Source organism: Bos indicus x Bos taurus, chromosome 4 (assembly GCF_003369695.1).
Source record: "Bos indicus x Bos taurus breed Angus x Brahman F1 hybrid chromosome 4, Bos_hybrid_MaternalHap_v2.0, whole genome shotgun sequence".
NCBI classification, from domain to species: Eukaryota; Metazoa; Chordata; class Mammalia; order Artiodactyla; family Bovidae; genus Bos; species Bos indicus x Bos taurus.
In genome coordinates, this window is record NC_040079.1 from 41908981 (window position 1) to 41934975 (window position 25995).

Sequence of the window (25995 nt, forward strand, 5' to 3'; positions counted from 1 at the left end):
AGAACGTTGTGACATTTAAATGAGATAACATGGATGAAGCACTTAGCCTAATACCTGGCATATGGCAAGATTTCATTCAGTGCTCATTACTTATTAAATGCTCGTTAAGTCCTCCCAATCCTATGAGGCAGATATTGTTTTCTCCATCTATGAGTAACGAAATTGGTTCTCAGAAAGCTTAATAAGATGCCAGTGTCCCAGCTATAAAAAGTCGTGGGGCTAGCATTCAAACTCAGGTTCATTTAACTTCAAATCCCATGTCCCCATGTCTTTTCTAGTATAATGTTTTAATATGAAGCTCAGAGGGCATACAGCTACTGAGACTAATTATAGACTTTATTTTCAGGTAGATCTTGGTCAGGAATAGCTCAAAAACAGGACTAAACTAGCATAATTGAATAGGAATATAGACAGGCAGTTCAGACTCAGGCTTTTTTTTTTTGATGTATTGGCCCAGAAAATCTAGAAACACTCCATTTGTCTAATAGGAATCAAGGGTGATTGAAAATATCCTACTTGCTTGTTAAACAACCTATGCTCATAGACTTGTCATTGGCATTGGTCTAACTTGTTGGCAAAAAGATTTGTGTGTGCGTGTGTGTTGGAACTGGCAGAGGCAAAGTTTGTGAACTAGGCGGCAGTTAAATTGTTGAGGGTAGAGAGTGGCTTCTGTAGGGTGAAAGCTAGGATAGAAAATCCATGCATCTAGCCATGGGAGATGTAGTCCAGATTTAAGCCAGCTCACCTCTTAGTAAAATATGAAGGATCACTTGCTCCTCAAGTGATCATTAGGAAAGAGCTAGAACTTGAGTGGGAAAACAAATCAAAAAATATTTCTGTTGTTTTTATATGAATAATGTTTAAGAGATAATTTAGAAGATTACAAAACATGCAGGAAAGCAAGGAAATGTGATAAATCAACAAAAAAATCTATCGGCAGAAGCAGGTCCATAGATAAACCAGATATGAGAACTAAAGAGAAGGATTTTTAAACATCTATTGTGAGTACATTCAGGTATTTTCTTAAAAAGATGGCTACAGTGGATGAGTAGATGAATTTCAGCAGAGAAATGGGAACCATAAGAAAAAGAACCACATAGAAATTCTAGAGTAAAATTACCTGAAATAGATTAGATGGGTATTTTAGTCTGTTTGGGCTACTACAACAAAATACCGTAGAATGAGTGCCTTATAAACAGAAATATATGGCTCACAGTTTTGGAGGCTGGGAAGTTCAAGACCAAGACGTGGTCAGATTTGATGTCCGGTGAGAGCCCACTTCCTATGGTGGTAACCACATATGGTAGAAAGGATGAGAAATCTCTCTGGGGCCTTTTTTGTAAAGGCATTAATTTCATTTATGAGAACTTCACCCTTATGATCTAATTGCATCCCAAAGCCCTCATTTAATACCATCCTACTGAGGACTGTTTTTAGCATATGAATTTTGGGGAACACAGCATTCAGTCTGTGGCCTAACAGAAGAACAGAAACTGTGACAGAAAAGATCAGTGAACCTGAAGACTGGTTAGGAAGTGTTAAAACTAAGACACAGAGAAAACTATTGTGAGACACTTTACAGATCATCAATTACCTGTCAAGTGGCCTAACATACATGTATTTGGAATCCCAAATTGAAAAGAGAGAGAAAATGGGCCAGAACATAAATTTGAAGAAATAACACCTGGAAATTTTCAGATACTATGGGAAAATTTCAATCTACAAATCCAAGATTTCAATGAACTCCAAATTGTAAAGGAACCTAAGCACATCACAGTCAAATTTCTGAAAACCAAAGATAGAGGAAAATATCATGCAAGCATCCACAGGAGAAAAATGACATTACATACAAGGGAACAATGACCAAAAATATCACGGCTGATTTTTTATCAAGAATAAAGTCAGAAGGCAATGAAAAGAGATCTCAAGTTGGGAAAGGTTGTGTGGAGGAAGAGTATACCATGCTCTAAGGCAAATAACAAAGGGCATGACCTAGTGAAGGGTCAGGAAAGGCTTCCTCAAGGAAGTATCGTCTGAGCCAAGAGTTGAAGGACGAGATGTTAAGTAGGAGAAGAGTAGAAAAGATGTTCCAGGTATGTGCAAAATTCCTGTGGCAAGAGGAAACTTGCTACATGGTAAAACTGAAAGGTTCAAAGTAGGTGGAACACAGATGTCAAGCGAAAGATAGGAGCCAGACTAGCTATTACAGGTTACAATGTGGATTTCTGTTTTCACTCTAATAAAAAGGGGAAATTTCAAAGAATTTTCAGCAGCCGGGACCATTTAAACAGATTTGTGTTATGAAAAACTCTTTAAACTCTGGATAAAGTAGAAGCACACCGGTGTAGCTGAGAGGAGAATAGAGGGGCGTAGGAGTGATTCCAGTGAGACATGTTGGTGGCATGGACTTGGGTGGTATCGGTGAAGATGAAGAGAGGTGATGGTCCAACTCGAGAGAATATCCTCCTGACGCCTACGCCAACTTGTCTGTGGGAAAGTATAAAGATGATGAATTTCAGGAGACAGAGACATTCATGTGGATATATAGGCAGGGAACTCAGAAGATAGGTTTGGGCTAGAGATGAATATTTGAGAGTTATTGACATTGAGAAGGTAGATTGTCTTGGGTGTAGATAAAATTGTCTTTTCTGCTTAAAAACCTTTTGTCTGGAGTACCAACTTTGCTGCTGGGCTCTGCATAGCATCCCAGGTATGGTCTCTGGATGGGGCAGAAGGAGCAGTCTTTACTTGAATGGCTTCTGGTTACACAGCTGTTGGTCTGCATCTGTTTGCTGCCCTCTAGTGACCCTTGAAAGCTCTGCCCCATGGGCAAGGCAGTTTAACCCCTTGTGTCCTGGCTGCTTCTCGTGGGGCCTCAGGACCTGACAGCTCTATGACTCTTGGAATATGTGGCACAGGTTACAACTTCCACCTACTTGAAGCCTTCAGTTAAACAGGAGGGATTACCACACCAGCAGCCAGAAAGTGTTTTCTTTCATGCCAGGGCTATACTTTTTTTTTTTTTTTTTTTTTAACAAGTGGCTGTTGGCAGATTAATACTCAGATTTAATGAGTTTTGGCCATATCAATTATATCTTTATTGTGATGGTGAGGAGCCCATCACTAGTGCTTCTGTCTTGTAACAAGTAACTGGCAGATTTTTATTTTTCAGTGTTATTTGCTTATTCCTTGCCTAGACAAATTAACCAGTAAAAATCTACAAATCTAAGAAATTGATAAATGTTTGGAGCTACAAGAAAGTTAGAAAATAATAGCTATCAGTCGTTGAGTAATATCTACACATCACCTATTCTATTTTATGTGATTTAACATTCACAGCAACCAATAAGGTATCGATATCATCATTTCACCCATGAGAAAATAGACTGGGGTATGTCATGAACCTTTTCCAGGAACCCATGACTACTGAGCTGGAGGAGACTCAGGTGGACTTCAGACTCAGTCTTTGTGGGGTCCTGTTTCCTATGTTACGATGTTTCCAAATGAATCTATACTTGACTCCTGAACAATATGGAGGTTGGGGTGCAGTCAAAAACTTGTAGTTAACTCTCTATTTCTGAGGGTTCCTCCACATCTACAGTTAGGTTCCTCTGTGTCTATGATTACCCACCTGGGATTCATCTGACCATGGATCATGGAATACTTACTATTAAACAAAATCCGCATATAAATGGGGATGCACAGTTCAAATCCATGTTGTCCAAAGATCAGTTGTATAATTATTTAGCAGTTGTTTTATCAGAACTACATTATGAAAATATAAGACCTCGTTTTCTTCTCCAAGGAGTTGTCAATCTAGTAATGAGGTTAACATGCATTCTACAGGGAAACAGACTATTAAAAATAATTATAGTTAAAAATATGATTTCTGGCTTTGTTTCCTCTGCACAGCTTCTCTAAGTAGAGCAAAAAGACTGGATAAGTAACTGCTTGCAGTCCTGGGAAATAAGCAGGGCCAATATCTTTGTTTTTAGTTTACACTGACCTTCTCCCCATCTCCCCACCCCAGTTCCTCCTGCCATACATTCACATCCACGCCCCCAATTCAGCCTCTTACACAGTTTGACCTTGGCTAGAGGGAATCACCCCCACGGTCACATTCTATGTTTGCTGAAAAAAGCAGGTTATCCCAAACCTGCAAAAGTCTTTTGATGCATAAGTTGCACTTAAAAGACTAGATACCCAAAGTACAAGAGTGGTTATTGAGGACTGGTAGGATGCTGAATACCTTTACTCATCTGCATGTCCTGATACTACTTACCTATGTAGCAAACAGAAAACAGTACAATTTAATTTCTACATTCTAAAGAGAGAATAATTATTTTTTCCCTCAGAGAGGAAATTGCAATTTCACTAAAGCATCTAAAAACAAAAAGATCTCTGCCTCTTCAAAGAGACAAACAGGTGTGGATTTTCATTAATTTACTAATAAACACAAAGAATTATAGAAAATTGCAAATATTATTGTCAGGACTAGTACTATAGAGGACATCATCTATTGCTAAAATACTTTGAACCCTGTTACCAATAATGAAAGCATAGGAAGAAATACTAGGGAAGGAGGGAGGAAGAGAAAGAGGCTCTAGGATTTATTTTATTCTTTCTAGTATTATATTTTTTAAAGTTTAAGCTCATATTTCTCTATACTTTGCATTTCTTTTTCATTATTAACCACTCATAAAATACAAAGACATGATAAAATGCATAAATCTAACAATTTTGCTCTTTGCTTTTCTTAGGACATCTGTCTTCAGTAAGAAATATTTACTATTATTAAGAAATGAATGTATCTACTGTCTGCTTTCCCTTCATGAAATTTATAAAGGTAATTAGACTAAATGACTTAGTATATTAAATTCATCCCTCCATTTTTTCTTATTTACCATGAAAACATGAGCACATAGAAGCAAAATTATATCGTTCATATAATAAAGAAACTGGGAAAACAAAGTGGACAGAAAGTAAGTCAGGTTACAGTGGGTTATTTGTGGTAACAAACAGCCCCTCCAAATCTCAGTGACTTAAACAAATATTACGTTTGCTTACTCAGTTACTAGTCCATGATTCTGCTCTGCACACGGTAGTCACCATAGGTGCTGAGTGATAGACAGCCACCATCTCCAGGGCTGCCACCTGCCACTCAGAGGGAGGGAGAGCTCAGAAAGGTTCTGCAGAGCCATTTAAACAGCTCAACATGAAGTGGTAAACGTGCTGCATGGTCGTTGGTCCAGTGGCCCTCCTAAACACAAGGGGACCAGGAATGACACCTTATCATGTGCCTGGACAGCTGAGGGAAGACGTACTTGGAGAAGGGCACAGATTTTATCATGGAAAGGAAGCACACGAGATAGAAACCCTAATATCAGATAACATGTGTTGAAATGCACATAATTGCTAACATCCTACTTTGACCTACAAATGTGGCAATCTCATAAACTCACACTAATAAGATTAAAACACCTTGTCTTTTATTCTAACACAAAGTCTGACACTGAACATGTGCTTTCCCTATACCAGTTCTCCAATTCTCCGATACCAACTGGGTGTCCAAAAGTTGGATTCAATGCAACACTAACTCCTAGAGAAGTGTAGACTCTACAGTTAAGGCCTCAGTCCCACCTCGCTGCCCCCACCTTAAACCCCACTGGCAAGTGGAGTTCCCAGGCTACCCTACAGCAGACCAACTATAAGTTCTGCCCCTTGGGATTCCCACAGCTTCTTCTCCTGGAATTTGATGCTTTGATAGAATGACTTACAGAACTCCGGAAAACACTGTACCTGTTACTACAGTTTATCATAAAGGATATAAAGTGGACATCCAGAGGTACATAGGATGAGGTTCTGAAAGTCCCTAAGCATAGGAGCCTCGGTCTCTGTGGAATTGGGGTGCACCACTAACCTGGCACGTGGGTGTGTTCATCATCTTGGAAGTTCCTTTAAATACTGCCATTTAGGGATTTTTTTTTTTTTCTTAATTGGAGTATAGCTCCTTTACAGTGTTATGTTAGTTTCTGCTCTACAACAAAGTGAATCAGCTATATGCATACATTTAGGGGTTTTTATGGAGGCTTCATTATATAGACATAAATGATTGAATCACTGGTCAACTCTAGCCCCTCTCACCTCACTGCAGTTTGAAACTTTCAACTCTTTAATCACATCTTTGGTTTTTTTGGCTAACCAGCCCTCATACTAAAGGGATCCACTGAGAGTTACTTCAGTAGCATAAACTCAGGTATGGTTGAAGGGAAGGGTGGGGGTCATTGTGAATAACAAAAGCACTCCCATCATGCAGGAAATTCCAAGGGTTTTAGTTGCTCTGTGCCAGGAATGAGGAACTATGGGCAGAGGTTCATGACACTGTACAGGAGGCAGTGATCAAGACCAGCCCCAAGAAAAGGAATTGCAAAAAGGCAAAATGGTTGTCTGAGGAGGCCTTAGAAATAGCCTCGCATCTTGCTGTGAATGCCGTTTCCTTCAGGAGGCTTCATCTGAGACTCCAGACCTGGACACCCATTTACTGCTCTCTTGGCACTTCCCTACAATACACAGTATTTCAAGGTTCCAAGAAGTAAACATTTGGAACATATTTGGGTTGGGAAGACAATTTCATTACAGGAGTGGATGAAACTAGAGAAGATACTTGGAGAGCTAAAAAAATAGAAAGGGCAAGATCAGCCATCTATGAATGCAACGAATCTAAAGAATAACCAGTACATAGAACACTGGGGCATTTCTCAAGCACTTATCAATTCAGTCACTCAGTCATGTCCAACTCTTTGCAACCCCATGAATTGCAGCACGCCAGGCCTCCCCGTCCATCACCAACTCCCAGAGTTCACTCAGACTCATGTCCATCGAGTCAGTGATGCCATCCAGCCATCTCATCCTCTGTTGTCCCCTTCTCCTCCTGCCCCCAATCCCTCCCAGCATCAGAGTCTTTTCCAATGAGTCAACTCTTTGCATGAGGTGGCCAAAGTACTGGACTTTCAGCTTTAGCATCATTCCTTCCAAAGAAATCCCAGGGCTGATCTCCTTCAGAATGGACTGGTTGGATCTCCTTGCAGTCCAAGGGACTCTTAAGAGTCTTCTCCAACATGACAGTTCAAAGGCATCAATTCTTCGGCTCTCAGCCTTCTTCACAGTCCAACTCTCACATCCATACATGACCACAGGAAAAACCATATCCTTGACTAGATGGACCTTTGTTGGCAAAGTAATGTCTCTGCTTTTGAATATGCTATCTAGGTTGGTCATAACTTTCCTTCCAAGGAGTAAGCGTCTTTAAATTTCATGGCTGCAGTCACAGTCACCATCTGCAGTGATTTTGGAGCCCAGAAAAATAAAGTTTGACACTGTTTCCACTGTTTCCCCATCTATTTCCCATGAAGTGATGGGACTGGATGCCATGATCTTCATTTTCTGAATGTTGAGCTTTAAGCCAACTTTTTCACTCTCCACTTTCACTTTCATCAAGAGGCTTTTTAGTTCCTCTTCACTTTCTGCCATAAAGGTGGTGTCATCTGCATATATGAGGTTATTGACATTTCTCCTGGCAATCTTGATTCCAGCTTGTTTTTCTTGTGTTTCTTCCAGTCCAGCGTTTCTCATGATGTACTCTGCATATAAGTTAAATAAGCAGGGTGACAATATACAGCCTTGACGCACTCCTTTTCCTATTTGGAACAAGTCTGTTGTTCCATGTCCAGTTCTAACTGTTGCTTCCTGACCTGCATACAGATTTCTCAAGAGGCAGGCCAGGTGGTCTGGTATTCCCATCCCTTTCAGAATTTTCCACAGTTTATTGTGATCCACACAGTCAAAGGCTTTAGCATAGTCAATAAAGCAGAAATAGATGTTTTTCTGGAACTCTCTTGCTTTTTCCATGATCCAGTGAATGTTACCCCTCGTCCAAGGTAAGGAGCAGCAGCTGCACTTTGCTGGAGCAGCTGTGAAGAGATACCCCACGCCCAAGGTAAGAGAAGCCCAAGTAAGACAACTGAGACCTATTGCAGGCAAACAGATGATTTTAAAATTTAAATATTTTTTCGAAAAGAGAAGCATGCCATAAAAATAAAAAAGAAGAAATCTAAGATCACATTTGAAGATGTCCAGTTGTTGAACTAAAAAACTGCAGTGATTCAACTGAAATATCATTAGAATTTAAAAATTAAATAATATGTATCAGGACACAAAATCAGTATAATAGATATCAATAGATTTCATATAAACCAGGAATATCAAGTTGGAAAATGTGAGGGAAAGAATATTCTATTTATAAAGTACCTAGAGATAGCTTTAAAAAGAAGTATGTGGAAATTCTGAAGAAAAATATAAAATCTCACTAAGGGACATAAGATTGAGATATATTAGAGCTCTGCCAGTTGGCTGGGGTGAAAACGTGAACTTTACGTAACTTCAGTTTTCCATTGAAACTTTCAGTTTTCATTTATACAGGTTGGCTGAAAATCTAAAGTCTAAAGGAGATAGATTAATGTGAATATAACACATACAAATGGTATGTATTTCATTAAACAAGTCCAGAAATTATCTAGAAGAATAAATGGAACAACATAACCAAGAAACTTGGGGGAATAAAGTAATTGAGATGGTGTGGTTTTACTATAGCCATATAATGGAAGACCAGTGGAACCATATACATAGCCCAGAAATTGACCCTAATAAAAATTTGTAAATAATAGTAGTGGAAACAAATCTGAATATAAAACATATTACACAACAAATTAACTACTTTGAAAGACCCTAAATATACTTTTCTTCCTTTAGCCATATACCAGTCCCTAGTAGATGTGAGTTAAATTTAAATGTGACATCATAAGTCAAAAGAAAATATGGATGAATATTGTCTTGAGTTGGATGTGTGATTTCAAGCATAAAATAACAATGATAACAATGGAAAATAAATCCAAATATTTGCCAATATAAAATTTTAAACTCTCTGTAACTTGAAAAAAAACACAAAAATGAAAAAACAAGTACATATTGATAAATTTTGTCATATTTATTAAAAGGAATGAATATCCCCTGATAGTTCAGTTGGTAAAGAATCAACCTGCAATGCAAGAGACCCAGTTTCATTCCTGGGTTGGGAAGATCTGCTGGAGAAAGGATAGGCTACCCACACCAGTATTTTTGGGCTTCCCTTATGGCTCAGCTGGTAAAGAATTCGCCTGCAATGTAGGAGACCTGGGTTCGATCCCTGGGTTGGGAAGATCCTCTGGAGAAGGGAAAGACTACCCACTCCAGTATTCTGGCCTGGTGAATTCCATGGGCTGTATAATCCATGGTGTTGCAGAGTTGGACATGACTGAGTGACTTTTACTTTCACATCCTAAACACAGGAGAGAAGTAGTAAAAAGTGCTTTTTGATAATAAAAAAAGCAGTAAAATCCTATTTCAAAAATAGGAAAGACATGAATCATCTCCCCGTTGCTTATTCATCTGATATATATTTATCCAGCACCTATGATGTCCCAGACACTGTGATGGGTGTGAGTCATACATGTGAAAGATTATTAAACCAGTGAGAATATATTTAGCCTTACTAAGAAACAAGACAAAAATTAATGAAAAAATACTCTGCCATTTTGCCTACCAAACTGAACATTTTAAACAATACTACTCAGTGCCACTGAAGATATACTAGGTCCGGCACTCAAAAAATGCAGAGGAAGTGTACATGAGCCGAGTTCCTGTGCTTTAGCTGGCTGTTTGGCAGATCACATCAAGACTATGCTGAGTTTTCAGAGAATAACTAAACAGGACAGATACTGGTACAAAGAATAAGCATAGTTGTTTATTTGCTATGTATTTACAATAGTGAAAAATTCGAAATATCTTACAGAATCCAACAAAAAGATTACTTAAAGTACTGAAAGTAACATAATATGAAATGATAATAATATATAACCTTTATAAAACAGACCTCCTAAGAATATTTAATAAGACACTTCCCTGGTGGTCCAGCGGTTGGTAGACCAACCTTCCACTGCAGGGACACAGGTTTGATCTCTGGTCAGGGAATTAAGATTTAGCATACCTCTTGGTTTGGCCAAAAAGTTAAAAAAAAAAATTAAGATTTAATAAAATAAAAATTATTTCTGACATGATATAGAAGTCCAGCACAATATTATTGCTATATGCAACATAATAATTTTTTAAAGATTCTTTTATGTGGGCCATTTAAAAAGTCTTTATTGAATTTGTTACAAAGTTGCTTCTGTTTTACATTGTGGAATCTTAGCCCCCTAATCCATATTGAACCCGTACCTGCTGCATTGGAAGAGGAAGGCTTAACCACTGTACCACCAGGGAAGTCCCTGTAGCACAGTATTTTTGGCTTAAAAAGCACTTATACTTGCACTGAAAATAGTTGGGAAGGAAATTTCTGATGTATCAGTAGTGCTTACCTTGGGGTGATGGGATTTGAGGTGGTTTTTTGTTTCTCTCTGTTTGCTTTTGTTTATTGTATATTCATAACTAGCATTGTTTTTTCTATCATAAAGACTGTCAATATGGAAAAAATAGTGTTAAGTTTTTGAAAAGGCAAGAGGAGGAAGTAATGTAGATGCGAGAAGCATCTGCCCAAATGATGGAGCTGCCTTACAGCCTGGTCGGTCATTAATTCATCCCTATGGAGAAGGCAATGGCACCCCACTCCAGTACTCTTGCCTGGAAAATCCCATGGATGGAGGAGCCTGGTGGGCTGCAGTCCATGGGGTGGGTCGCTAAGAGTCAGACACGACTAAGAGACTTCACTTTCACTTTTTCACTTTCATGCATTGGAGAAGGAAATGGCAACCCACTCCAGTGTTCTTGCCTGGAGAATCCCAGGGACAGGGGAGCCTGGTGGGCTGCCGTCTATGGGGTCACACAGAGTCGGACACGACTGCAGTGACTTAGCAGCAGCAACTTGATTACTCACAGTCTCTCTGGCCCCTCACTCTCTCCCTCGCATGCAAACATACACACACACACACACACACACACACTAACCATGCCACCCTCCTGCAGCAGATCTAGTCATTGTTCTTTCACTGGATAGGCGGCTTTGCTGCTGCTGCTGCTGCTAAGTCGCTTCAGTCGTGTCCGACTCTTAGTCAAATACTTTGCAGCATTTTTGCCAATATTCTGCTAATTGATCCATGGAGCTGTTTCCTCTAGTGATTTATAGCATTTTTGTGGTGTCAGCTTCTATTGAATTTCCTTAGTGGATTTTTGTCGTTACAATTGTTTCATAAATTGAGAGCTGTTGTAGTGAATGGCATTCGATACTGGTGCTGGGAGTAAGCAAAGGCAATTTTCAAGAACTGATTGTGCAGAACACCCCGTGTCAAAGGGCTCACTCTAGTTCCAGCTGATGGAGGCCCTGTGGTGAGAAGTGACCCTTTATTTATCTTGTTGTCTGTAAGGTTAGCAGAAACAGTGGGAAATTGTGTTACATAAAAACCATGTGGTGGACAGTTGGTTTGGGATCCATCTAACAGATTGACTGACTGCCTGGCCTGTTCTTCAGAAGTGTCTACAGGCCAGCAACATTGATCTCCACGTCAGAACTCATAAATCCTCGTACGTGTGGCTCCCCCAGAATTCCCCTTCTGTCTCAGCAAGTGCCTAGAGACCCCGGCGATGCTGATCCCAGTTTGTCATTGATTTTAAAAATTTAATCATCTCACATAGTGGCTTATAGAATTTAAGTAGACGTTAAATTTTTTTAAAAAATTCTATGTTGTCACATGCAGATGTGACATGCAAATGTAAGCAGAAATTCACCTGATTATTTTTTAAAGGTTGTGATAAGTAGCCCTTTCTCCTATACTAAGGAGAATTCCATCATCTTTATGTCATCATCAATTATGAATCCCAATAAAATGTGGTTGGGTGGTTGGATCATACTATTTATTTTTATACAGCTAGGTGCCTTAAGCCAAACCTAGTCTTCTGGGATTAGGCCAAGAATGTGGGGAACATGTGGGAATGTCAGAACCTCTCCCAAGAACATGCCTATCCACTGACATATTTATTCCACATTTGAAGTAGACTTCAAACTGAAGCCGATTAATATTTGATTGTATGTGCAGAATTAGCTCAGCTTTGCTGTCTCCTGAGGAGTGATTCCTATCTTTGGCACTTGCTCTGGTGTTCTGTTTTCTGTTTTGCTTTTCCTAAAGTGCAGTCAACTAACCTGAGACACACAGGATGCACTTAACCCTCAGAATAGAAAGTTTGTTCAGCCGAAGCACCGATATCTCTTATTCTGCTTTGTCAGGTTCTCTTTGTCTCAGAAGACATCAGTTACTCTTCTCCGTGTCCGCCAGAAGCTTCATTTGGAGTTTCTCTTGGGCTCTCAGGATGCTCTGGGCTCTTTCTTCTCCTCTTCTATCTGGCCCATCTTCTTTCTCCATATAACATAGGAACAAATTTTATATTTGTAAAAGAAAAACCAAGCCATTAATTAATTAAAATGTGATGATGAATAAGTTTCCATCGTCTCCTTCCCATCCTCCTACTCAGATGATAGATGACCCAGAACTCGCTTTCTTGAGACAACTGAAAGGATCAGAAAAACCTCCCTGCCTTGTATGGTGGAAAAACTACCCATGCGCCTCTCTAAACCACTTGTGCGCCAGACCCTACCCTCCACCTCCTACTGACAGCACCACACAGCACCCCCTCCCTCTCTGTGATTTCACTCTCAGCTCTCTCCTCCACATCTCCTCATCTCATCACCAATGTCCCTTGCGTCTCCCACCCATCTCCTCCTCTTCCTCACAGCAGAACTTCCTCAGTCAGGGGTCTGGACTGTCTCCAGTTCCCTTCCAGTTCTCTGCTCAAGCATCCTTAACTCGAGTTCTCGTTAGTCACCATTGGCCCCTAATTTGGAAAATCCATCGATCAGCTTTCAGTTCTCACCTTCCTGCACTTGACATGGTTGACATAACATCCCTTCCTGGATTTTTTTCTGAATTTACTGATTACATCTTGAGCTTTTACCCTGACTCCCCTGAAACCTTGAACTATGGGCTGCCTCAGGGCATATAGCTCGGCCCCTTCATCCTATCTATATACACACCTCCTGCTTTGTGGTCTCATCCACTCTTATGAAAAACATTTGTGGTCTAGTGGCTCCCGCATTTGTATGTCCACTGCAGACCTTTCCCCTGAACTCCAAGCTTGAATTCAACTCCTGCCTGAGATCTCCAGTAGGATGCCTAATACACACCTCATGTTTAAGTTGTCCAGCCAACATCCTCATCTGCTCGCTAACCCCCTCTGCTCACAGTCGCCCTGGTGTCAGCTGATGGCACATTCTGTCCTTCCTGTTTCCCATGCCCAAAACTATAGCGTCATCCTTGCCTCATTCTTTCCTGCACCTCATATCCAAACCTCTGTGCTCAAAAATATGTTATTTCTCAGTGTGTCCACAGCTTCCCACTCTGGCCATCAGCTTTTCTCCCCTGATTACTACAGCAGCTTCTAACTGCCCTACCTGCGTCCGCCATTGGCACATATGGCAACAAATCCACCACCAGTGGCTTTTCCAACCTGATCTGGAGCATGTCAGTTCTCTGGAGGAGCCTCCCATGGCTCCAGAGCCGGTTCAGTGGCCAAGCAGGCCCTACGTGATCCAGTCCCCTTTCCTTGTGCTCCAGGCGCATGGGCCTCCTGCTGTCCTCTTGCACTCTAGGCACTCCTGCCTGGGGATTTCTTCCTTGGTCCCCGCTCTGTGCCAGATGCTCTTTCCCCTGATGTCCAGGCAGTTTCCTTCCTCTCTTCCTCAGACACCACCTCCAGGAGGTCTTCCCTGACCACCCCGTGTAAAATTGAAGCTACCTCGACTCCCTAACACCTTTTCCTTCTTGTCTTTCTCCACAGCCCTTATCCCTTTAAAATACAGTCTGTAGTGTATTTAAATGCCTCACTTACAGTTTCTCCCCCTTTAGAATTTAAGCTCTCTGAGGGCAGAGGTGTTTGTCTATTATTTGATGCATTATCTAGTGTGCCTAGCACAACAGGTACAAATAAAAGTAGTTGCATGAATGAATAAATCCAATGGTTGTCAGTGATTAAGAACAAAGACACAGGTGTAAATGCAAATATTATTCCATTGAGTTGGGTCTAGGCTACATTTCCTACTCATTTTATCTCACATGCAGCCTTTAGGGTGGGCTCAAGGGACAGGTATTTGATTTGAGTTATAAATAAGGCCACTTCCTTTCCAGCCAAGGTGACGCTGTGATAGTGAATTAAGTTTCATTTTCATGAGCTCATTTTGAATAGCAGGACAGTCTTGGGCTTTTGTATTGCCATTTTTTTTTCTTTCTTTCATTTTAAATTACTACTTAATGTATAAGAAGAAATTATACATTTCCAATTCCCATCTCAGAGCCTTCAACTGTGCTCTGCTTCTGCCTAGGAAAGCATCTCCGTCTTGGTTCATTTGGTTCATTTGGTGTCAAATCTCAGATGATGTATCACCTCTGCAGAGGGGTCTCCGCCACTATCTTCAAGGTAACCCTCGTCTTAAGTCTCTTAGTGCAGCTGATCTTCCTCCTTCGTGGCATATTGCAATTCTTTTTTAAAAGTATTTTTATTTATTTGGCTGCATCGGGTCTTAGTTGCAACATGTGAACACTCAGTTGTGGCATGTGGGATCTTAGTTCCCTGACTGGGGATCAAATCCAGGCCCCATGCATTGCAGGTATAGAGTTTTAACCACTGACCACCAGGGAAGTCCCTGCAATTCTTAAGGATATTTTTATGTGTGTGTTTCTTTCCTTGACTGTCTTGCCTAAGCTGTAAGTTGCCTGAGGACAGGGCCATACCTGTTGTAAATACAGCAGCTGGGGGACAGTCACAGTGAATGCTCGCTGGGCACTTTCCTGTGGTCAAGGATCACCAGCACTCCCTCCACTGGGTGTGCAGAGCCCATCTGGGATGCAGAAGGGAAGAAGACCAGAGAGAGATGGGAGTGCATCAGATACAGAAGGGGAGTGGTGAGTGCAAGAAGTCTGGCTCCTGCCATGAGTCTATCCCAGACACTGGGTCAGGACCAAGAATCCTTTCATTACTCACACACACACTCATGTCCAGGGCACAGATCTAGCTGACACCAGTGCAGAAGAGCCCACCTGTGCTTTCTCTTTCATTGGCAAATTATAGTTTATAGTGACTGGAGGTACAAGGAGACACGTTTCACAAATTTAACCAAGTCATATAAGAGCATACTCAGAAGTCTTTCAGGAGAAGGTGCAACCAGTTATGCGAATTCTAGCAAAATGAGAAAGCCAGCACCCTGTCTCTGGGTCATCATTTCGGTCCATGTGAGGTAATTTAATTATTTTGCATAAAATGTTATCCATGTTAATAAGTGTGTTATTATTGTTTTTAATGAGTTAATATGTATACTTAAATATTTTTCAGTTTCAATTTCATTTCTAATATGACAAATATTGATAGGTATAACCCATATAAATAAAAGTCCTTTGAGTTCCTCAATAATATTTGACAATGTAAAGCAATCTTGAAACCAAAATATTTAGAGCTACAGGAATACTGATTTAAGAGTAATAAGTATTGTTTAATAATATGAATGTCCCACAGCCTCTAACCTATAAAGTCCTAAGACCTCTATGACCCTGAATTGGAACAAGAAGAGAAGTAAGAGCTCAACTTTGCTGGTGGGAAAGGGTACTTTATTGTGCAGTAATCTATTTTATTTATGCTTTCTGAGAGACACATTTGACAAGTTAATGAAGTCTTCTTTTCCTTTTATCCAAGCACTGCCCTGTTCAAATCCTCCCCAAAGTAGAGGCTACTTCTGGGTCAGCAGTAGACCACCCACCCACCCCTTTCTGGTGCTCAGACACAGTGGCTGCCCTTTGAGTAAAGGACAAGAGGAGTGCAGGAGGGGGTATGTCTCTGGGATCTGGGGTTCCCAGCAGCAGGGGCTGTCATGTGTTTGAGATCTGTGACTTCTCTAAAGCAGAGTCCCAAGACTTGGAGCCTTTCTTTTGGGTCTGTAGGTTCTCCTGGTCACAGGTCATCTTATTGTAAGAAGTGGGAGGACTATTTCCCCGAGGATCTGAAATAATTTTCATTCTATTCTGAATAGAACAATAACTTTATAAGACAAATTCACAAGCACTATTCCATTGTCTTCCCACCTGTAAAGTCATAGTATTTACATTTTGATGTTGCAGATGAGGAAATTGAAGAGGTTATAGATTACAAATCTAGCAAGCGGTAGAGCAAAGCCATTAGCAGGATTTATCATTCAGAATCTTAAAGAGCTCTGATCTTATTCATTTTTGTGTTTTATTCACATCTGTCTGCTTTGTATATGGGTTTTTCTTCTTGTTTTAAGGCTCTGAATTTTACTTAAATTTATTAAACTAAGTTATATGAACTTAGTATAACTTTTGTTATGAAATGAGCTGGCTCTTTTTAAAAAGAGCAAGCCTTACCAATAACTGGGAATTGCTAGGAAAATAGTTATAGACCTAACATAATTAATTCCTTGAACCTTCAAGGCAAAGGCAAGGGATGGGGGGTTAGGAAAGGGAAATAGGGCATTGTGAGAGCTTCCTGGTATTAGATGCTAGACAAACTGAATCAGAGTCTCACCTGTGGAGCTTTGAAAAACTGGGATGCCCAGGACATGTGTGTGCTAAGTTGCTTCAGTTGTGTCCAACTCTTTGCTACACTATGGATTGTAGCCTTCAAGTTTCCTCTGTCCATGGGATTCTCTAGGCAAGAATACTGGAGGGGGTTGCCATGCTGTCCTCCAGGGAATCTTCCCAACCCAGGGGTCAAACATCTTTTACATCTCTTGCATTGGTAGGTGGGCTCTTTACCATTAGTGCCACCAGGGAAGCCCCCAGGCCACACTACCAGCCAATTAAGTCTGAATCCCTGGGGGTGGGAACCAGGCATGAGCTACTTCTTGTTGTTCAGTTGCTAAGTCGTTTCCAAGTCTTTGTGACCCGATAGACTACAGCATGCCAGGCTTCCCTGTCCTTCACCATCTCCCAGAGATTGCTCAAACTCTTGTCCACTGAGTCAGTGATGCCATCCAACCATCTCATCCTCTGTCGTTCCCTTCTCCTCCTGCCTCGGGCTACCAAGTGCTTCCTGAGTGATGACCAGTGGACTGGAAAATCAAGAACCAGCCCTGAAAGATCAGTGGGAATTCCTGAAGTTCTTGAATCATATGCTGCTTGGATTCTAACTACTTATGGGAGTTCAGTCAGGAATGAAGTTGCTCAGAGTCACAAAAATGAAAGGACTCAGAGTGGTCTGAGGGGAAGAAAAGCAAATAGCAGCAAGCTTTAATCTCTGTACTCCAAGGAAAATGCTTAGACATGGAAGAATAGGTCATACTGAAGGCATGAGGAATCCAAGTTGAGCAAAAGTCAGTGGTCTAAATGGGAGTACTGGGCAGAAGTCTCTTAGCCTATACTTACACCTTACAAATGAATGAGAGAGCACAGAGATGGGATCACAGAGGTCGTGAACCTGTGTCCAAAAGTGAAAGGACAGACCAGGGGCAAGTACATCATTGTCCTTGGTTCCAAGGGAGAACGCTGAGGGTTGAGGAGTCATGGAAGGCAGGTAGAGCGGCAAATTGAACAGAGATAGGATAAGACATCAGCACAGTCCCAACAAGCTGCACTGGGGCTGCATGCAGCAGAAAACGTGAAGCCCAGTGTTAATGCTGCCAAGACTGACCTGTCCTGCAGTGATGGGGAGCCCTTAGGATGCCCCCCTTTAGTCTGCAGCTAGGTTGGGTTCTCTGAAGAGTGTGGCACAGCAGGAAGCATGGCTGTGGCATTCTCTGATCTTGCTTCCTTTCTCCTGATTATTTAGTTGATCACAGTTCAGTTTATACCCTGGAGAAAGTAAAGTCAGTTTCATTTTATATGTATATGATTTATACATTGATGTATTTCATTATATTTATAATTATTTAAAAGAATATTTCACAAAAATGCTGACAAATCATAAACTCTCAAAAATTGTCACTGTTGTTTTTTGTTACTACTCCTATTGGCAGATACACAGAGTTTCTGTTTGCCACTCTTAAAATGTTTTGTATCCAATAGGAATCCAGACTGCCACCCTTAAAAGAAATATCTCTCACCTAGAATCTTCACCTAGAATCACACCATTTAGCTCTGCTGGAAGGTTGTGGTTACAGTTAGAAAGCAATGGATAGGGTTCAGGAAGTTCCATAATGCTCCATAAATGCCTGCCGTGAAGCACCCTGAACTTCCCAGGGTGGTCCTTTAAGGTCTCCATACTAACTAAATGGGAAAATCAATAGATCTGCAAAGGATTTACAACCACAATGGCAGTAACAACACTCCTTTATGCACCCACTCAAAAGTTATTGAGTGATTTGCTGTGTCCCGGGCTTCAGGGAGATACAGTAGTGAACAAAACAGTCCTGACTCTCAGGAAATGTGCCTTATAATGGAAGAAGATGAACAATGAACAAATGGATGCATATTTGTTGGTCACTGATGCTAAGTGCTGTGAAAAGAGTGCAGAGGAGAGTGAACGTGAGAAAAGAATGCTAGTTGCTTCAGGGCAATTAGGGATGAGTACATGAGCAGGTGATGAGTAATGTTGGAACAGAGGCCTGAGGGAAGGGAGATGGAGAGGTGGAGGAAAAGCACCTTCTTCCCCTGGAGGAAGAGCACCCTGGCCAATGGAGCACAAAGGGTAGAGGCCCTGTGGCACCACTTTGATCAGTGGACTGGAGGAATAGTTGAGGTTGTGGCTGCTGGAGCCAAAGGAAGAGGAGGAGAAAGATGGGAGCTGAGGTCAGGGAAGTAGGGCAGGAGGATGGATCAGGGAGGTCTTAGACTGTGTGAGAAGGAAACTATGGAGGGCTTGGCATACGATTTATATTTTTTATATTTATATTTTTTTTATATTTATATTTTTTAAAGATTGCTCTGGCTGTTGAGTGGGGAATAGAATATTGGTGGAGGGAAAGAGACCCATCAGTCTGGAGAAGACTCTGGCAGCTGAAGTTAGGAAGACCACAGTGAGGGCTGGTGAGAAGTTGTCAGAGGCAGGGCCTATTTTGAAGTGAGCATTGTTGGGTTTAGGCCAAGTTGATCTGAGGTGTGAGCAGGAGAGGTAAGGATGTCTCCACATGTACAGACTGAGTACCTGGAATAGTGGAATCACCATCTCCTGAGATGGGGAAGAGCAGACCAGGGGCTGGGTTGACCAGAGCTTGTTTAGACTTGCTGTGTTTGAAATGCCATTAGATGTTCATGGAGATGCAGCTGGTTGGAAGGGGAAACCCACCAGCATTAGTCATATGATTTTACTCACTCTCCCCATGTCTTTTCTTATCAGGAGTGTTATATTAACATCTTTCTCTTAGGGTTTAGCATCTTCTCCTAGAGTTTCTCTTGAACCACCAGGACTGCTTTGTTAATGAGGGGAGGAGCAGGATTAGTGGACAGACTGTAGCAAAGGCTGATAGATGCTGGAGTCACAGATCTCCTGAAAATTAGATGTGTTGAGGTGACACGGTCAGAATTTGGTGGGCAAGAAGGGAGGGAGGAACAAGGTGCCCCTATGAATTTGGGGGAAAAAAAACAACAGGGAATTCTGGTAGTATTTCTCTTGTTTGATATTTTTTCTGGGAACATTATAATAAAGTTTTCCAAATCTTATTCTTGAAGATAAAATATGTATTTGGAGTAAGTAACATTTTTGCTGGGAAAGGAAATACACAGACTAGATAGAAGTCTAGGAGTTACAAGCGTGAGGTCCAAAGCTCCACTTTGCTGCCCTTTGTCTCTGGGACCCTAGGCAAGTCCCCCATCAAAGCCCAGCTTCTCCTCTGATGGGGACTATGATCTGTCTCTCTGGCCACTGCCATTAAGAGGATTATGTGGCATGACAGATGAGGAAGCCTCTTGTAATTTGACAAATGTTATGCAAAAACTTGCTATTATTATTAACCCACCTCTTCTATCAGAATTGTTTTTCTAGAAGTTTGTGTCATCCCATTACCACCCACCCTTCCTGGAGAATGTATAATGGCATGTTCTTCCCTATCTGGGATCAGATCAGATCAGTTGCTCAGTTATGTCCTACTCTTTGCGACCCCATGAATCACAGCACGCCAGGCCTCCCTGTCCATCACCATCTCCCGGAGTTCACTCAGACTCATGTCCATCGAGTCAGTGATGCCATCCAGCCATCTCATCCTCTGTCGTCTCCTTCTCCACTTGCCCCCAATCCCCCCCAGCATCAGAGTCTTTTCCAATGAGTCAACTCTTCGAATGAGGTGGCCAAAGTACTGGACTTTCAGCTTTAGCATCATTCCTTCCAAAGAAATCCCAGGGCTGATCTCCTTCAGAATGGACTGGTGGATCTCCTTGCAGTCCAAGGGACTCTCAAGAGTCTTCTCCAACACCACAGTTCAAAAGCATCAATTCTTCGGCGCTCAGCCTTCTTCACAGTCCAACTCTCACATCCATACATGACCACAGGAAAAACCATAGCCTTGACTAGACGGACCTTTGTTGGCAAAGTAATGTCTGCTTTTGAATATGCTATCTAGGTTGGTCATAACTTTTCTTCCAAGGAGTAAGCGTCTTTTAATTTCATGGCTGCAGTCACCATCTGCAGTGATTTTGGAGCCCAGAAAAACAAAGTCTGACACTGTTTCCACTGTTTCCCCATCTATTTGCCATGAAGTCATGGGACCGGACGCCATGATCTTCGTTTTCTGAATGTTCAGCTTTAAGCCAACTTTTTCACTCTCCACTTTCACTTTCATCAAGAGGCTTTTGAGTTCCTCTTCACTTTCTGCCATAAGGGTGGTGTCATCTGCGTATCTGAGGTTATTGATATTTCTCCCGGCAATCTTGATTCCAGCTTGTGTTTCTTCCAGTCCAGCGTTCCTCATGATGTACTCTGCATATAAGCTAAATAAACAGGGTGACAATATACAGCCTTGACGACCTCCTTTTCCTATTTGGAACCAGTCTGTTGTTCCATGTCCAGTTCTAACTGTTGCTTCCTGACCTGCATACAAATTTCTCAAGAGGCAGATCAGGTGGTCTGGTATTCCCATCTCTTTTAGAATTTTCCACAGTGCATTGTGATCCACACAGTCAAAGGCTTTGGCATAGTCAATAAAGCAGAAATAGATGCTTTTCTGGAACTCTCTTGCTTTTTCCATGATCCAGCAGATGTTGGCAGTTTGATCTCTGGTTCCTCTGCCTTTTCTAAAACCAGCTTGAACATCAGGAAGTTCATGATTCACATATTGCTGAAGCCTGGCTTGGAGAATTTTGAGCATTACTTTACTAGCGTGTGAGATGAGTGCAGTTATGAGGTACTTTGAGCATTCTTTGGCATTGCCTTTCTTTGGGATTGGAATGAAAACTGACCTTTTCCAGTCCTGTGGCCACTGCTGAGTTTTCCAAATTTGCTGGCATATTGAGTGCGGCACTTTCACAGCATCGTCTTTCAGGATTTGGAATCCCTCAACTGGAATTCCATCACCTCCACTAGCTTTGTTCATAGTGATGCTTTCTAAGGGCCACTTGACTTCACATTCCAGGATGTCTGGCTCTAGGTCAGTGATCACACCATCGTGATTATCTGGGTCGTGAAGATCTTTTTTGTACAGTTCTTCTGTGTATTCTTGCCATCTCTTCTTAATATCTTCTGCTTCTGTTAGGTCCATACCATTTCTGTCCTTTATCGAGCCCATCTTTGCATGAAATGTTCCTTTGGTATCTCTGATTTTCTTGAAGAGATCCCTAGTCTTTCCCATTGTGTTGTTTTCCTCTATTTCTTTGCATTGATCACTGAAGAAGGCTTTCTTATCTCTTCCTGCTATTCTTTGGAACTCTGCATTCAGATGTTTATATCTTTCCTTTTCTCCTTTGCTTTTCGCTTCTCTATAGTAAATTCCAAAGATAAACTCCTCTGCCCACATTTGAGGCTCCCCAAACCCGGCCCCAGCCTGCCTCTCCTGCCTTATCCTCGCCTTCCAATTAGGTCAGTATTCTGGTGTGCTGGGCTTGACTGGAGGCAGGCTTCATATGGGCAGGAACTTCTGGTCTCTTTAGTTCACTGGTTTGTCCCATTTTCCACAACAGTGCTGGCTGGTAGCAGGCATTCAGCAAATACTGTCCAATGAAGGAATGGAGTGCAGACTCCTAGGACTTGCTAATGCTGTTCCTGTATAAATAGTAGCACCCCCCAACACGGTGGGCATTCTGGCCCCTTTCTTAGCCTTCCCTGATGTTCTCACTTGCCAGGAGGTCTAGAATGGAAGAGAAAGAGGACCTGGAGACAGATATTAAACCTGTTGGTGGATCAGGTGTGTACAGGATTGGCCTGGCCCACAGGTGGACAGGAGAAGTGGCTGGGATGGTCATAATGTCCAGAGCCCATACTGACAAGTGGCAGGTCCCTGCCAGCAGAGTGTCTGTGAAACCCAACAAGAAGTATCCAGTGTATGAGGCAGCAGAGGGAGTCTTGGGTGCAGCATTTGGGGAGACTGGGTGTTGACATGATGGAGACCTGAGAGCTGATGGTAGGACTGAACTGCAGGGGCAGTTTCCTGTCCAAATAGAATGGCAGGACAAGGCAGGGACCCAATTGCAGAGGATAAAGGAGAGACATGAGGTTTCCATCAAGATAAGATGTAAGAATACTCAATAGTGAAGCTGAAACTTCAACACTTTGGCCATCTGATGTGAAGTACTGACTCATTTGAAAAGACCCTAATGCTGGGAAAGATTGAAGGTGGGAGGAGAAGGGGATGACAGAGGATAAGATGGTTGGATGGCATCCCCGACTCAATGGACATGAGTTTGGGTGAACTCCAGGAGTTGGTGATGGACAGGGAGGCCTGGCATGCTGCAGTCCATGGGGTTGCAAAGAGTCGGACACAACTGAGTGACTGAGCTGAACGTGTACCATTGTCAAGAGCCCACCTGGGCCTGTTACCTTACCTCAGTTCTCTTCAATTCTTACAACCATCTGGGGTACTTGTCCAGCTGATGAAACTGAAGCTCAGAGGAAGGAAACATTAGGCCTTTCTGGCTGAGCATAGCTGATTTATGACTGCATCACTAATCACTGATACAGCCACTGCTTTGCATAGGAGTGTCCTTATCCAAAGCAGGTGCTCTCTCCTCCAGATCATGTGGTCCCAGGGAACCAGCCACAGTCACAGGGAGCCAAGGTGGAGATAAGTTACTAGAACAACCAAAGCCCAGCTAATAACCACGTGACAAGGTCACAGCAGAATAGAAGCAAATTGGATTTCATGCTGCATCACCAAAGTTCCCCACTAAGGACGAAGCATAGGGGTGGTCCAGAGCCTCAGAAGGAGCTCAGGGTACCATCAGCAGTAAGAAGGGTGCTGGAGTACAGAGCTGGGCAGGTTGCTGATCTTGGACAACACCCTCCTGCACAACACCCTCCTGCACCCAGCCCTCTCCACACCACCCTGTACTCTTCTCTGACTTTACCATGGGTGCAGGAAACATCTCCCAGGGAGTTGTGGTTGCTCTGCATTCAGCTCAACTCCTCTGTTAGTACAAGGTAAACTTGGGAAGTTTGTATCAAAAATGCTATATTGCCGGCATCTCCACCTTCCCAAAGTCTAGTCCTCAATCTTGAGCATCACGTGCTTTAGGGCACTCTCCAGAACTAAAATGAGTTCTCTGGTGTGGCAGTGAGATTTTGTTTCTCTAAATTAGGAACAACTTTAAGTGCATTATATAACCCAACTTTAAACCCAGAGGGAAAAAGTCTAACACACATTAAAGGAGAAGCCTCTTGGTGCCAGCTGGCCAAAACACATTGCTGCATCCCCCGTGTCCTCAGATGCTCGGGTACTTTCCAGAGTTCCGTCATCTCTCTTTGAAAGCAACATGCACATCCACACAGGTGACCACAAGACCACAACAGGGAAAACCTTCAAGGCAATGGCAGCAGTCCTACAGCCAGCCTTTCTGGGGCTTGCAAGTGGGTGGTGGGAGGGAGGATGTTTCTGAGAGAGCATTTTCTGGGCAGAGAGGAGTGAAATGACTCAGAGAAATCCTCAGTGGTTGGCTGCCACTGTTGTGTAAAACTAGCTCCTTCCAGTCCTGTGGGAAGCAGCCTTATGTAAGGCTAAGCCAATGCAGGTTCGTCACTTCACTAACACCTGGCTCTTTAATCCCCATCCCAGTCCAGCTTTGGCTGTAGCAACCAGCCAGAGGAGGAGGAGGTCAAGTCTTATTTTGTTGAATCAGGTGAAGTTTGGAGGGTCTTCCCACGTGGCTCGGATGGTAAGGAATCTGCCTGCAATGCAGGAGACCTGGGTTCGATCCCTGGGTCAGGAATATCACCTGGAGAAGGGAATGACTACCCACTCCACTATTCTTGGAGAGAGCCAGTGATTTGTTTAGGATCACACAGCAGGTGGAAGGGTATTTAGGCCCAAGTCAGTCTGACTTCAGAAGCATTTTGCCCCAATACCTTCATTAGCCTTTATTCTAACTGGGAAGGACATTCCCTTGTTCTGCCATCTTGAATGCAGGCAGCAAGATTGACTGTGGACCATACAGATACAGCCCCTGGATCAGCCCCTTCTTGGAGGTGAGGCTTTCCATAGAATGCAGGGAAGACCAGAGGACAGAGAGGCGGCCAGAGGCAAGAGGGAGCCTGGATGATTGGTGGAGGAGGATGTCTATGTTACACACGTATTTTCCAGCCTCTCTAAAGACTTTCAGATCAACCTTTGTTTCTGTTCAATTGTCTCTCCATCTCATAGCCCATAGTCAGTCGATAGTTTCTATGTCTCTCCATCTCATTCAGTAGTTTTTACATCACTTCGGTGAGAAACAAAGTAATAGCAAGCCTATTCATACCAGACAAACAAAAGGAGATTCACTAAACCAGTTTTAAATATTAATGGCATTTGTGACATCACCATATTGGTTTTTTAAATTAATTTTTATTGGAGTACAGTTGTTTTACCATGTTGTCTTAGTTTCTGCTGCTGCTGCTGCTAAGTCACTTCAGTCGTGTCTGGCTCTGTGCGACCCCATAGACGGCCTCCTACCAGGCTCCTCTGTCCCTGGGTTTCTCCAGGCAAAAACTCTGGAGTGGGTTGCCATTTCTTTCTCCAATGCATGAAAGTGAGAAGTGAAAGTGAAGTCGCTCAGTTGTGTCCGACTCTTAGTGACCTCATGGACTGCAGCCTACCAGGCTCCTCTGTCCATGGGATTTTCCAGGCAAGAGTACTGGAGTGGGGTGCCATTGCCTTCTCTGGTCTTAGTTTCTACTGTATAGCAAAATGAATCAGCTCTACATATACATACATATTGTTTTTATGCATTTTTAAAATCCCAAATCTATAAATGAAATAATGCTTTTGACTTGAACATTTTCACTGATACATGGTCATGCCAGCTTAATAGTATTACTTATAATGGAGAAAAATTCAGTTCAGTTCAGTCACTTAGTCGTGTCCAACTCTTTGTGACCTCATGCCTCTAGGCCTCCATGTCCATCACCAACTCCCGGAATTTACCCAAACTCATGTCCATTGAGTCAGTGATGCCATCCAACCATCTCATCCTCTGTCGTTAGAGCAATCTAAATTTCTAAAAATAGAAGTAGTGTGATGATTATTATAAATATATGTTAAAATATTATAACTTTGAAATTTACATGATGTATTTTTAATAAGAAGGGGAAATTCTTATATATTGTAACAGCTAAATGTAAAAACCAGAATGCAAAAATGTGTGTTCTCAACTATCTAACAAAATGCATAAAATAGAAAAGGAAGGACATAATGGCAAATGACCATTCTGGTATTCTCTGTGTGGCAAAGTTAAGGGGGCATGAATTTAAAAATTTTTTACTTTTAATTTTTGCATATTTTTCGAACTTTTAGCATGC

General features: G+C 42.1%; 1 protein-coding gene across 9 annotated transcripts in view; it reads left to right on the top strand.

The window, feature by feature from the left end:
• HECW1 (HECT, C2 and WW domain containing E3 ubiquitin protein ligase 1) overlaps window positions 1-25995 on the top strand; it is a 481203-nt gene that overhangs the window by 166926 nt on the left and 288282 nt on the right. The window contains exon 1 of one of the 9 annotated variants that reach the window (XM_027539201.1): window positions 14489-14553. The exons of the other annotated variants lie outside the window; for them this stretch is intronic. Within the exon in view, the coding sequence (XP_027395002.1) occupies window positions 14509-14553 (45 nt within the window). The 5' untranslated portion in view covers window positions 14489-14508. Of the gene's footprint in view, window positions 1-14488; window positions 14554-25995 lie in introns of those variants that run through there. 9 annotated transcript variants of the gene reach the window in all.